The sequence below is a fragment of the Etheostoma spectabile genome, chromosome 11 (assembly GCF_008692095.1).
Source record: "Etheostoma spectabile isolate EspeVRDwgs_2016 chromosome 11, UIUC_Espe_1.0, whole genome shotgun sequence".
NCBI lineage: Eukaryota > Metazoa > Chordata > Actinopteri > Perciformes > Percidae > Etheostoma > Etheostoma spectabile.
The window spans coordinates 8,858,207-8,872,294 of NC_045743.1; the positions used below are offsets into that span (position 1 = coordinate 8,858,207).

General features: G+C 39.1%; 1 protein-coding gene across 1 annotated transcript; it reads right to left on the reverse strand.

The window, feature by feature from the left end:
• Nucleotides 1-499: 499 nt before the first annotated feature.
• hat1 (histone acetyltransferase 1) lies at nt 500-13,859 on the reverse strand. The gene is made up of 11 exons (XM_032528977.1): nt 13,819-13,859; nt 12,701-12,772; nt 12,501-12,576; nt 11,297-11,417; nt 7,181-7,357; nt 6,915-7,036; nt 6,230-6,334; nt 5,766-5,872; nt 5,047-5,198; nt 4,131-4,247; nt 500-1,135 (listed from the first exon to the last, which is right to left on the reverse strand). The coding sequence occupies exons 1-11, from the start codon at nt 13,823-13,825 to the stop codon at nt 965-967; spliced, it is 1,227 nt and encodes a 408-aa protein (XP_032384868.1). The 5' UTR covers nt 13,826-13,859; the 3' UTR covers nt 500-964.
• Nucleotides 13,860-14,088: the final 229 nt, after the last annotated feature.

Below are 14,088 nucleotides of genomic sequence, written 5' to 3' on the forward strand. Positions count from 1 at the left end.
CATGCTTGGCGGGTGTATTGCTGGTACCCAATGAACTTGGCTTTTGGATTGTGGATCAATTTGGACAATTAGTAAATATGAATGAAACTAAGCGGCTTGTGCGCATCTGTGGGGCCGGGCTTCAGGGCTTTGGCTCGCAGTAAAGCATGTCTCTGAAGAGGGCACCTGGCGATTAATATGCCTATTTGGAAATTAATACATATTTCACCTATGTGTTTCTGACTGGTGGAGGTAGACAACTAACCTTACGACTGAACTTTTCATTTCCCTCAACGAGCATGTGCTATCCCACAGGTCAGGAACATCACCTCTGCCTTGACTTAAATTGTAACTAATAATGTTACCACCAGCAAATTCCACAAATTGAATCCATGCTTTAACGCTATTTTATAAAATTCGAGGTTGTACAGTGTCAAAATCTTCAAATAAAAACAAATTAATTTTTTTTTATAAATTGCTAATTTTTGTTTTATCTACATTAAGAACCACACTATTTGAGCAATATACAAAACGTTTTTATTTTTTTTATTTTCAGTATGAAGTGCTTCAAAAGACACATGGAATTGTTTTGACAAAAGATCTTTAGAAAATGTCAACAATGGAGAAGAAGCAGGGGTTTTCTGCAGGGTAGTGGACCTATCACCTTTGAAATTTTACATCAGTTAATCTCACACAATTGTTTAATTGTGATTAAACTCATGGGACAAACAGGAAGTCTAAACCCTCCAGCTGCACCATTCTTCTTTACTGTATCAACATCAGCCGGGAAACAGTTCTTCTCCACTGCAATCTATCCACGATACATCAGTGACACTCTTTAATTAAAACAGTGATTTTGTTACATCAGGAGTTTCTTCTTGGTTGCAGCTAAAGTCTGTGGTGGTGTGGGCTTTGTACAGACAGGGCAGACCACCTGTATTTTTGAGATGGGTGGGCTCCAGGCCAGCAGCATCTCAGAGTCTGATCAGGCCTGTGCCGCAATCCTCTCAATGATTCTCCTGTAGTCTTCAACAACAACCTGATAACTCTTCTCCAGCTCCTCGTGCTGCGTCGGAGTGTCCATCTGATCCATGTGGGACACAAGCTCCTCCGGCCGCAGGCACTTTCTCATCTTTGTCAGCTCCCTCTGATTTTTCTGCATGAAATCACACACAAACACACAATATGTCAGAACTGAAATTGATGTACACTCACCTAAAGGATTATTAGGAACACCATACTAATACTGTGTTTGACCCCCTTTCGCCTTCAGAACTGCCTTAATTCTACATGGCATTGATTGAACAAGGTGCTGAAAGCATTCTTTAGACTTGTTGGCCCATAATGATGGGATAGCATCTTGCAGTTGAGTGAGATTTGTGGGATGCACATCCAGGGCACAAAGCTCCCGTTACACCACATCCCAAAGATGCTCTATTGGGTTGAGATCTGGTGACTGTGGGGGCCATTTCAGTACAGTGAACTCATTGTCATGTTCAAGAAACCAATTTGAAATCATTCGAGCTTTGTGACATGGTGCATTATCCTGCTGGAAGTAGCCATCAGACGATGGGTACATGGTGGCCATAAAGAGATGGACATGGTTAGAAACAATGCTCAGGTAGGCCGTGGCATTTAAAAGATGCCCTATTGGTACTAAGGGGCCTTAAGTGTGCCAAGAAAACATCCCCCCCACCATTACACCACCACCACCAGCCTGCACAGTGGTAACAAGACATGATGGATCCATGTTCTCATTCTGTTTACACCAAATTCTGACTACCATCTGAATGTCTCAACAGAAATCGAGACTCATCAGACCAGGCAACATTTTTCCAGTCTTCAACTGTCCAATTTTGGTGAGCTCTTGCAAATTGTAGCCTCTTTTTCCTATTTGTAGTGGAGACGAGTGGTACCCGGTAGGGTCTTCTACTGTTGTAGCCCATCCGCCTCAAGGTTGTGCGTGTTGTGGCTTCACAAATGCTTTGCTGCATGCCTCGTTTTACGTTTTTTCAGTCAAGGTTGCTCTTCTATCAGCTTGAATCAGTCGGCCCATTCTCCTCTGACCTCTAGCATCAACAAGGCATTTTCGCCCACAGGACTGCCGCATACTGGATGTTTTTCCCTTTTCACACCATTCTTTGTAAACCCTAGAAATGGTTGTGCGTGAAAATCCCAGTAACTGAGCGGATTGAGAAATACTCAGACCGGCCCGTCTGGCACCAACAACCATGCCACGCTGAAAATTGCTTAAATCACCTTTCTTTACCATTCTGACATTCAGTTTGGAGTTCAGGAGATTGTCTTGACCAGGACCACACCCCTAAATGCATTGAAGCAACTGCCATGTGATTGGTTGATTAGATAATTGCATTGATGTGAAGTTAAACAGGTGTTCCTAATAATCCTTTAGGTGAGTGTATAATGTACCATGTTCATAGTGCTTATGGTGGAAATAATCATCATTCCTCATGAATTATGTTTCTGATTTGGCTGGATAGATAAAAAAAAACAGCATGTGAACACCTTGTTTAGGTATTTTGATTATCTAACGAGACAGATCACCAGGTACAAATTGACAATATGAAGTCTCAAATCATTGCAAAATGGGTTGTTTGACTTGATTCGTGTTTTCCATGGATCAGAGTATGTCATGTTATAATATCTGGTTATGTGGTTACCGTTGTTCAAGTTTTGTTTTGGAAAAATGTAAATATCACCAGTGTTACGCTTCTATTAAAAAAGATTCCATTAAGGGATCTTTCTGCATATTAAAGACCTTATTAAACAAGACAAAGTATGTTATGCAAGATAAGGATATAGACCAGGCAATGCATCAGGCCAACTAAATGTTATTTTTGGCTGGTTACTTATCTTTGAAGCATTAATAACTTATTTCTTAACAATAAATGAATCATTGGTAACAGTTTATGTACCCTTGGAAAAGAGCATTATTAGACAGTGGTGTTAACATTTGTATTGAAATCAGAATGCTGAAAGGTGTTTTGGACATGGACAGACAAATTACATGTTCACTTAGTTCAGTGCAATCTGCTGCTTGAAAACTCCTGCACGCACATGCATGCAGACGTGGTCACCGGGGGTAAGAGCAGAAATGTATGATCCCCCTCACATTCACAGAGCAGTGGCTTCTGCCATTCAATTAACTACATGCTAAATCTCCTCAGGGAAGGAAAAATGCTGTGCATCTGGCCACCAGATCTTTCCTTGCCACTCTCCTAAGGAATTCCTACTTCCCGCTTCACCACATGGGTCATTTCCACATCAGATTCAGCTTTGTTTTTTTTTTTACATGTGGTTACCTTGCTGACAGCAAACTCTCTAATGGCTGATATGCAGAGTCTGAGTGAGCAGCTAAACATAAAATGTCACAAAGAAAACTGGATGTAGGGTGTCATATGTTGGTCCACACAGATCTACTCAGTATTTCCCACTGTCAAGTCTGGTGAAACATAATCAGAGAAGCTTATGATATTCTGTTCACCATGCTTAAGTGTGTTAAACAAAATCTCTGAAACTCAAAACTTGCCCAGATAACGTCAGAAAATAAAAGCAATTTTATAAAATTGCGGTTTTCCTGGTGAAGTTCTAAAAGCACTGCAATAGTAAAGCTACAGAAATCCAAATGGAGCTAGTTTTTGACAAAGTGCTTCAAACTCACAAAACAATTTATCCCAAAGAAATGTAAATCCTGACTAATGACATATGCCTGAATAGAATAAAGCTCCAGAAGCAGCAAAACCACAGACGCGTGGTGTGCCCTATTGTGGCTGTAACAATACGGCACTAGTAATCTATCACTTATCAGAAAACGGGACTGAAGATCAATTTTTCTGCCGTTTTAAAAAGGTGATATAATAAAACAGTGACAAAACGGAGCTGTAAACCAATCAAGTGTTTGCTACAAATGGGCCACTTTGCTTCCTACACTGAACAGCTGTAATGGTATGCTAACAAAAAAGGTAGAAGACCACACACTGGATTATTGTTTGAAAGTTAGAGTACATTCTGATTGATTTCTGAATAACTCAGGAAATCATTTCATCAGAACATCATCTGCATGCACTTTTGTTGACCCTCTCCACACTGGCATATAAACCATTCTGAAGCTGTGATGATTAAAATCTCACCCTGTATGGTCCAAATAGCCTCTTCTTCACCTCCAAACGGTACTCTCTTGCTTTTTCTTCATCACTCATGTCTGTTGCTCTCAGGCGCAGAATTTCATACACTCGCCTGGCATGTTTCTGTAGGAAAAGTCAAAAATTAAAATGATTTAATTAATTATTCCTAAACATACAAAGCACCAGTGCGCCTCACTGGGAGCCTAACACACTTTGCAGCACAATGGCTACAGGAAGTCATAAGCTATTCAGGGCTTATGATGAATCGGGCCTCTAGTTATCTATTCCAAGGAGAGTAAAAAGTCTTTGTCAAGGAAAGCCACCGGTTAGAGCATTCACTCACAGATATGATAACCAGTGACATGAACCAATATAGAATCAAATGCACGGTTTACAGTATTAAAGCTCATGTTTAATACTGTGGAAGAGATAATACAAGTTTGGACAAGGAATCTGTGTTCTATTATAAATTGTGATTTTTAAATAAATCTAACTTTTTGGTAAAACAGAGTTACACAAACATTACCCATACTGTGAAGATTAAAACTAGGGTCTTAATGCTGCACATACATACTTTATAGAGCATGATTTGGATTAATGGTCAATTAATGGATTAGTTTTACTGGCAACAATTTTGATAATCCATCATTGCTTGAGTCATTTCTCAAGCTTGCAGAACACAATCTGCTTTGAACACCTTAAATGTGACTATTTTCTGCTTTACTGTGTTTTATAATCAATGTAAATTGAATATTTTGGGGTTTGGACTGCTGTCCGGGCAAAACAAAGTATGAAGGTGTCACCTTGGGGTTTTACAGAATTGTGATGCCGTTTTTCTACTATTTGCTAACATTTTATAGACAAAACTAATGATTGAACACAATAAAAAAATAAAATTAGTAGTTGCAGCCTCATTCAACACCTTATTAATTTTCAACTTGTCTTGTGCCTCTTTGGCCATGTCGGCTGAGAAGCCGAGGCGCAGCTTGTCCACAGCGAAGGACGGCAGGCCTTGACAAAGCTTGACCAGCACGTAGTCTCTCAGCTTCACGTAGCTCTCAGAGGGATCTTCAGCTGATAACAAACACCATCACACATTTAAAATGAGTTTACAGTTTGCAATAAACGTGACAAACATAGCATGATTCAACACTGTTAATATTGAGGTCAGCGTATTAAATTGGAGAAGCAGTTAAAGGATTTTTGGGTCTACACAATAAAAAGGTAAAAACAGAAATATTTCAAATTTAAAAAAAACATTTTTAAGAAGCTACTTATAAAACAATGAATAAATATTACTTGAGGCCAAACAAACTTAGCAGGAACGTTTTGCCTATTCAACTGCTAAATGTTAAATTCTTTCTTGAAAAGGATTCCTCTCTCAAAGGATGCCTCTTTAGTATTCATCCTCTGGGTCCATGCAAAGAAACTATTTCAATCCATCTAGTTTGAATAAAGCCTTAGCGCAGTCTGGTATACATTCCAGCCCTCTAAATGAACTCAACCCCTGGATCCACCAACTGCAGAGAAAAATCATTTGAACAGTTTGTGGGAGAAGTTAAGGTTTTCAGATTAAATGTTTACCCAAGCCTTCTTCAACGCAGTATAATGCCGTTTAAAAACAAAAACCAAGATGCTCGCCTGTGATGTCTTGCACTTTGGGCAGGCTGCAGTAAAATCTGTGCACTGCTTCCAAAAGCTGAGCTCCATGGCCTTCTCCTTGGAACGGAGGCAGGATCAACATTTGGCTGTTTAGTTAAAGAGCAGACATACATTCAAACATAGAGCCAGGGAGAAAACAGGCTTGTTCAAAATTTGTCTCATAACAAATTTATGTGGCATCTGAGTGGTAATTCAAAAGAAGAAATAATATATTGTTATCTTGATCCATCAATGCAACAAATCTAATCACATCAAAAGCTTATCTATAAAGTTGTTTTCAGATACAAATCACCCTGGTTTGGTAATGAAACAAAATCTGGTTGAATGGTTGGCTATATAAGCCAGTAATTTGGGTTCTTTGGGAAGAGGATAAAGAAATGTATAATTTTCCACTCCTTTTTCATACAAAAGAATGGGAAGGCACGTGCTGCCCCAGCAATTACCTTACACGTGGTCGGGTTTTGTCTGGGTACACGTAGTAATTATAAACTGTCATGTAGCCAACAGTTGCGTAGAGAGTCTCCCCATCTTTATTGTACTTTTCAAATCTGCAGACGAAACACAAAGGCAAACAGGTCAATTACAGGCACACTCCCATGCAGTGTCCATTTTAGCCTCTGTTCTCGTGCCCACCTTTCACCCCGCAAACGTCAGCATGTTAGAGCAGCCAGGCCCCGATTGGTACACCTGCTACAACCTGAATACATTATGCACTTAATTGGAGTACTGCAACTTAGAGGAAGAGAAGGGGTTGGAGGAGGGACTGAGCTCCTCAAAATCACTTCAGTCCATTTTGCCCATTGTCGGTATTAATAGTTGCCAGGGTAAAGAAAACACTGGCAGAGGCTCTTTTTACTGTTAAGACATTGTTCAGTGTTTCAAAAGACAACAGTATTCAATTCAGCTCTTGCCCCTGAAAAAATTGAAAAGGGCTTTTGGCACAAAGGAAGCTCTTGCCTGATCAACAATTCTCCTATGGAGGAAATATAATCAAACCGGCCTGGTAATTGGTCACAAGCGCCACAAAGGGGGGCTTTGTTTTTCAATGACACAATAAAGGCTTTGGGCTAGGAGTGGGCGTAGAGGAGGGTGCAGGGGGGTATGATGTCAATTAAGAAGGGCACTCACACAAGAAAGAAGTCCCAACGATCGTCGTCTGCATCGATGAAACTGGCTGTCTCTATGAACCACATGAGGAAGGTCTGCAGGCGCTCGTGGTACTCATGGAATCCTGGGCAGGTAATATCAGCCTGGGGCAAAATAAGACAAAACCAATGTCGGATATGGCTTAGAGATAAACCTCATCCCTGCCATTAGATCATGCAACAGCAACTATAAAAAGTTAGAAACTGATATTAAAATATTTGGTGAGACAGTAAGTGTGATGTCTGTACCTTGTGAATCTGGTACGTGAGTTCTCCTGCCTCCTCGCTGTGGACTGTGTATGTGTGAAGCAGGGTGCCGAAGGGCTTGAAATTGGCCTCCTTCTCCAACAGTGAGATGAAGTCATCAGCGTTGCAGGTGAACCCAGCGGGAACGATTTCCCGGATCTTCCCTTCGATGTCATCCGGCTGGATGACACAGTGTGCATGTATTTAGTTGTGCAACAAACAGATCAAGATGATAAAAGGAAAATCTAGCCTAGACTTTGAGTTATTTCCATAAATGTAACAAACAACGTATTGTCTAATAAAGTAAAAATGTAAAAATATGTTTTTTGTTTTGTATACAGATTGTGTGTATGTTCATAAAAAACGTTTTTCTTAAAATGGGCAAGAGGCGCAAAACATCCTATACAATTAAACTGGAAGCATACATTTTGTGCCTATGAAAAGAAAACCATTAGGCAATTAAAACTGTCAGCTGAGCAGATACGACAGCAGCCCCTCCCAAGTGAAAAGACCACTTAAATCAGTACATTTACTACTTATGTTAAACCATGAATATGTGATGAAGTTGCCACAATAAAAGCATTTCAGCTTCTCACTGGGAAATAAAATCTTATGAATTGATCTCAACTTAACAAACCTTTGGGGCATCCATAATAGAGGCCTCTCCTCTAATCCTGCCAAATGAACCCAATCAAATGAATTTGCCCCTGCATTTTTTCAAAGAGCATCAGAGACAAAGGGGCCCTACACTTGGACTTTTTACTCACTGCAACCTGTGGTTAGTTCAGCTGTAATGTTTGCATTGTATCCATTTCCACAAGGATTGACATGAGAACACTTTGCTAAGCAGCCCTTTCACACCATTTACATGTGTGATGGGCATTATTTCAGCACAGAGACCCTTGCTGCTCAGCATTGAAAACTGGGAAATGAAGAAGGTCTGAGCAAAATGCACTACAAAAGGCTAATACAACATACTGCTAATTCCCCCCACCCCCAGACATCAGCTAATATCTAACTGGAAGTAATGCACCTGCAGCTGAATGCCTCTTAACCATTGTAATTGTTCAGCCACATTTCTAAGGAAAAGGACCATACTTAAAAGGCCATGGACAAACAAGTCCCTTTGTCCCGAGCACTCTTCTACATACTAGACACTAAATTGCAGAGCCTTCCAGAATAGATGCCTTAGTTTGGCATGAATGTAACTTAACAAAGTACCTTTAGAACATTTTGTTAATGTCTTTGATTTCTAACAATAAGCACAAAGGGAGTACAAACTATCTAATTTGTAGTGTTGGTGTTATTTTATCTCTTTAATCTACTCCAAAGACCATACTACATTCAAAATCTGCAGTCTAGTTTTGAATTATTTGTACAAGTATTTTGTAATTTTTCAAGTTAAAGCATATTTACAAATCCACATTGATTAAGAATTTAATAGCATACAATTACTACAAGCATTCAGCAGTTTCCAGCCCATGTGCACAAAAGGTCTGGCACTAAAAATCAGTGATTTCTGTGAGAGGTCCAGAGGTACAGTTTTTTTGGCTGATTTAAAGGGGACAAGGTGATGCAATGATGAGAGTCTTGTATCAACGTAGCAGCTGCATAAACTCCATCTCTGCCTCCCGCTCTCTTCTCTCACCAGCTGCACCGCACTTCGACCGTCCACATGCACTCAGAGACAAACGCTCTTCAGATGCAGCCTGAACTCTGCTGCTCCCCTTACTCTCTAACTCTACACCAGCTGCACTCAAACCCTTAGCAAGGTGAACACTCAGGGGTCAACGCTGAACACTAAAGTAGTGGCACACAGTAAAGCCAGCCATCACATTTTAGTTTGAATATCAGCTTCAAAACTATGTCCCCAAAAAGTCTAATGGCTCTCTTTACGGTTTATAAACAGTCAATTCGTTGCCATGGCATTTTTTTTGGCGATACCAGAGGTGAAAGTTATGTTGAATGCCTGTTGGAAGGAACCATCGCTGTTGCTTGGGGTTATTTATAATTTGAGTGCATCCACAGAAAAACCAAATCCAGACAAGTTTATAAGTTGCTCCCACTACCACCAGTTAAAGGCCACATTGTCCAATGGAGGAGCCCCTGCTGTTTCCAGACAGAACAGATGTCCCAGAGTTGAATCATCTGACCTCAATAGGGGCCCTGGCTAATTCTTGTATTCGTTTTGCGTGTTTGCTGCATTGACAGCTTCAGGAAATATTCAAAGCTGCAAGCGGCCTTTTGTGAAGTCTTCTAGAAAGAGCTACCAGGACATTAAAGCATTTCACTTTACTGTCCAGTTTGTCCAAATACCAGCTGTTGATATGTAAATTATTATGTGTGGCAATTAAAAAAAAGGCTTTACATACCAAGCAAGCAGTTTAATTTTCACAAGAACATAAAAGCCCATTGTCAAGTCATTAGCAGAGTAATAAAGTTAATGCATTCACCATTACATATTAAAAAGGACTGTCTCACATAAACCTACTGACATTCCGTATACAGATATTCAACCTCAGGGATTTCAATTGTTGATGACTTGAGCAACAATTTGCTCCAGGAAATAAATGTACAAGATATCCAACTGTGTCACATTACTCCTCCTGCTGATTCAATCACACAAACCTCTAAAAAAAATCAATGCCTCACGTTAGACCCCACGTACAAAATCTTTTTAAAGCCCTTCTCGTCCGACAGGGAGTAGGATTAGTGTTATGGCGCAGGGGGCCATAGTGGGCTGAGATGTAGTCTCAAAACAGGCGATCTCTTACAGGAATAATGTCACCACCCACAGAGGCTCTAAGTAACTTTAGCATGTGAAGAAACAACATCCTGGTACCAAAAAGTGACAACAATAGACTACCATAGGTTCATCTACTCCCCGTAAAGAATAATTGATAGCACAATCCTGCTGTCATACATTAGGGTTAGGTTAGGTTAGTATTTGTCTGTCAAAGTTACAGTTTTGATTTACTAAACTTCAGATTATTAAGGACGTCTATTACTGTACTTTCATGTGCTGTTGAGTTTTTTCAAATCATTTTGACAAATAATAATGAAATCCTCATCCGGAATCCTAGTGGTCAACTGAAAAAGACTTTTCTTTTTCTAAGTAAAAACAATTAAATGAAACATTCAATTAAAAAAAACAATTGAATTGAAACATCAACAGTTAAAGTGAGTTGTCCATCTTTTGGTAAACTCTGTACATGTACAATGTTCTCAATACTGGAGTTCATGTGTAGAGCCCCTTGTGATACTTTGAGCAAAGTTTCATGTGTGGCAAGTCTTCTTAGTGTTTTAAAAAAAGCGACTTTGATGTGATCATATTAGTGTCCCTAGCACTCCCATTCAAAAGGCCATTTGAACGAAAAACAAAAATACGGTAAATCTTAAAGCAACACTAGAGAACTTTTCTTGCTTTGGTCCCCGTACGAGTTGGAAGCGCAACTGTCCATTACATTATGTAAGTTTGCAAGATTGGGTAGAGCGAGCTGTAGTTCCAATGAGACAACTTGTAGTAAGACCGAAATGGGAACATTTCTCTAGAGCTGCTTTAAAAGTGGCCTTTCAGTCCTAAATAGGCTTTTAAACAAAGGTTTGACTTTGGTACATTCACAAAAACACCCTAGATTGATAGCTGTATAACGGGGGAAAGTAGCAGTACCAAAAATCTCCCCTTGCCAAAATTCTTTCCCCACTTCTGTTCAGTGGCCGTAAACATAGCAGCATCTAGCAACTCTGCTTCTCTGTGGAGTAATGTTAAAGTCTGGCAACGTTAGACTAGCATCTAGCTAACAGTAACATTGTGGGACGTTGGGTTTAGCGTTTGCAACCTGGCAACCCCCGTGAACTTTTACACTGGGTAGGAAGGGCAGAGGGAGAAGACTATCCGGTATTTTGAATTTGGACTGCGGTAACCATTTTAGACTAGCTGTCAGTGTTACATATTGGACCTTTAAGGCACATTTTGTTTATAGTGGTAGACAATTAGCATCACATAGTTAACCATCATCATTACAACAACATTAAATAAGAAAATGGCTGTATAGTAAGCAGTCATCCCGCCACAGCACAGATAGTCACATTTAAGTATGCTAGAAATGCATGTCCTACCTCAACACAATCAAACGCCTCCGTGACTTTTGAGGAATATTTCACTTTGAAGAGGGTGCTCAGGTTTCCAGCAGTGTAGAAAAGCTGTATCTGAAGACCCTTGTATCCAAAAGCAACCTCACTGCAGTCAAAGTGAATTGAATCATTAAAAATCAGCAAGGTTACTTTTTTTATAAATTGGACAGTAATTTGTAAACAGAACATAAAACAGCTGTTTTATCTAGTGTGCAGTCTAGGATATATTCATATTAGGGCGACAATGAGAATTCCTATCTAATCAAATGTTTTAAGTATACACCTGGAGTGACTAATACATGCTTACTGAAGGTCTGGCCACTTATTTCACCGTGTTGCATTGTTTTTTTTCACCACTACATCACTGGCAGTTTACGGCAAAATAGATTTCATCATTATGCAACTGTGTGATTGAGCTTCACTTGCAATTACACTTGCTGGCATAATTAATGCCCCAATTACTGAGTTCCTTTGAGCTGATTGCAGCAAGTGAAAAAATAACCAATCCTAGTTTTGACTAATTTGGGAATGCAATTTAGAGCATAACGACATGCTACTGTAAGCCTACACACAGACACAGGTGTCACTGCCAATAATGTTGTAAGTACCAAAGCGTTTTTGTGCATCACATTAGAGTTATTTATGTAGGGTAACTCTTTTTACAGTTTTAGCGGAACAAAAATAACACGCAGGACAGACCTTTGTTAATGTTCACACATTTTAACCTTTACATACCTGACACTAAACTTCCTTGCATCCTCTACACAACTAACTATGAAAAGATGCTATAATATTTGTTTCTATTTCATATGTTAAGCCTAAAGAATGAATTATTCTACTGTCAAAAGCTTTTCATTCATTATTGTTTTTTTAAAGTATTGTGTGTGAATTGAACTATGAGTCATGTATCAAATATTAAAGTGAATTGTAAACTGACATTACACTGCTATCACATATGACACACAACTCTTCTCAGCCAAATTCCAACAGTTTCAAAAACTATCATGAAGGGGGCCTTGGGCAAAGCACATTAGCCACTTTGCTTCTGAGTGTTAATTAAACTGGGTGTACCTAGCAGCTCACATGTGTGAATATAATATTTGGATGAATGTAAAATTAGGCATTCCTTCTTTGCACAGGGAAAACAATGTGATAATTAAAAAAAAAAAAATTGACAAAAAATACTCACTCATCCCCATAAATTTGGTGGCTGTACTCAGGGTGAAATGAAGTGCCCTCATCCTCAACATCCTCTGGAAAACGAACTGAGAGGAGATAGGGTTCAACCAATTTAAGTGACAAAATTTGAAGCCAATTCCCCAAAACATTGTCACTGCATATATACATAATATTAATTTACAAATCATAAAAAAGCAAAAACAAACATACCCAGCTTTAAGCATATAGCTTCATTTGTGTCACACTTGTATTCAGCCAGTTTCTTCTCCATAGCATTTACTCCTGAAGAAACACACAAACCATGTTATAATTATAGGGTTTTTTTGTCAGTTTTTAAACATTTGTTGTTTCAAACTAACCATTCTGTACTTCTACATTACATCTTGAGTTTAATTATTTAATGTGTTTCTATCTGAACAATAACAGTGGTGCAGGTTTCTTAAAAAGAAAAGCTAATTAAAGCAGCAGCTTAAGACATCACAGATGTTTAGTTAGCAGATCATTCTGAAACAAATGTTATCATAAAATACAACTGTATTTATATTCTGATATAAAGAATATAAAACACAATAAGGAAGACACTGTTGACATTTGATGACACTAGAGGATTAATAGGGTACTCTGGTATAGGAAATTTTGTATATATTTTATGACTGTAGATTCAATTTTAACAATATTAGAAAAGTCTTTGCTGGAGAAGATTGAGAAACACAAGCAGTCCAAGCTGACCAATCACAGTACTTGTGGACTCTTTAACCCCCTAAACCCCAAGTTGTAGTTACAATTCATCTGTGCACTCTATGTCAAGTTATTCAATGCATGGAGTAACTTAACGTAACGTGTTGCGATCGTAGTGGCGTGCAAAAGTATAACGTTAGCTAGCTAGCTAGCTAGATCATGTGTTCTGCCAATTTGAGCTACTCTACGTTACAAGGATGTACTACTAGTGATCCTTTAAAAATTAACAAGGTAAGCGTAAGATAAGTGAGAAAATGCATTAAAGCGAACGTAGCTAGCTAAGTAACTTGATGCCAGCATCCATCCATCCATACCCATACACTGAAGGTACACATTCAACTTTCCACCCAAGCGTTAAGTTCTATAAACACACAAACACTAGCTATGCGTTGCTATGCTATGACAACCTAATAGCATGCTACCAACGTTAGCAGGCAGGCCCCCACTGCTGCTTTGCAATGTAACGTTAGCTAAGCTAGCTATGTTATGAACAGATGAAAAGCTAGTTTACAACTCCAGCGAGCGTTAAGCAGGGACAACGTTAAAATAAAGACAACAGTATTAAAGCATGAAAGCGTTTAGCCACTTACCCGCCATTTCTACACACTGTTGTGCGGCGCTGTGTTGTCCCCTTTTTTAACTGTCTATGGTTGTCCCAAAAGACCCGCGGAATCAGGGCGACTTCCGGGTCCTTGTGTTTCCGTGGAAACAGGATGTAGTTTTTTTTTTTTTTTTTTTAACAGCTCAAATGATTGTATTGGTTAAAATTGTGACTTTGCCACACAAAATGTGAACAAAAAGTGTACGTTTCAACAAAGATGTATTAAATACGTTAAAACCACAATTTTACAAACAGAAAT

Bases quoted from the DNA above. Each gene is read 5' to 3' on its own strand.
- hat1 (XM_032528977.1), bottom strand. The intron at 11,418-12,500 runs GTGAGTATTTTT...CTTTGACTGCAG, and splicing joins CACCAAATTTATGGGGATGA to TGAGGTTGCTTTTGGATACA. The intron at 7,037-7,180 runs GTACAGACATCA...ATTTTGCCCCAG, and splicing joins TCACGTACCAGATTCACAAG to GCTGATATTACCTGCCCAGG.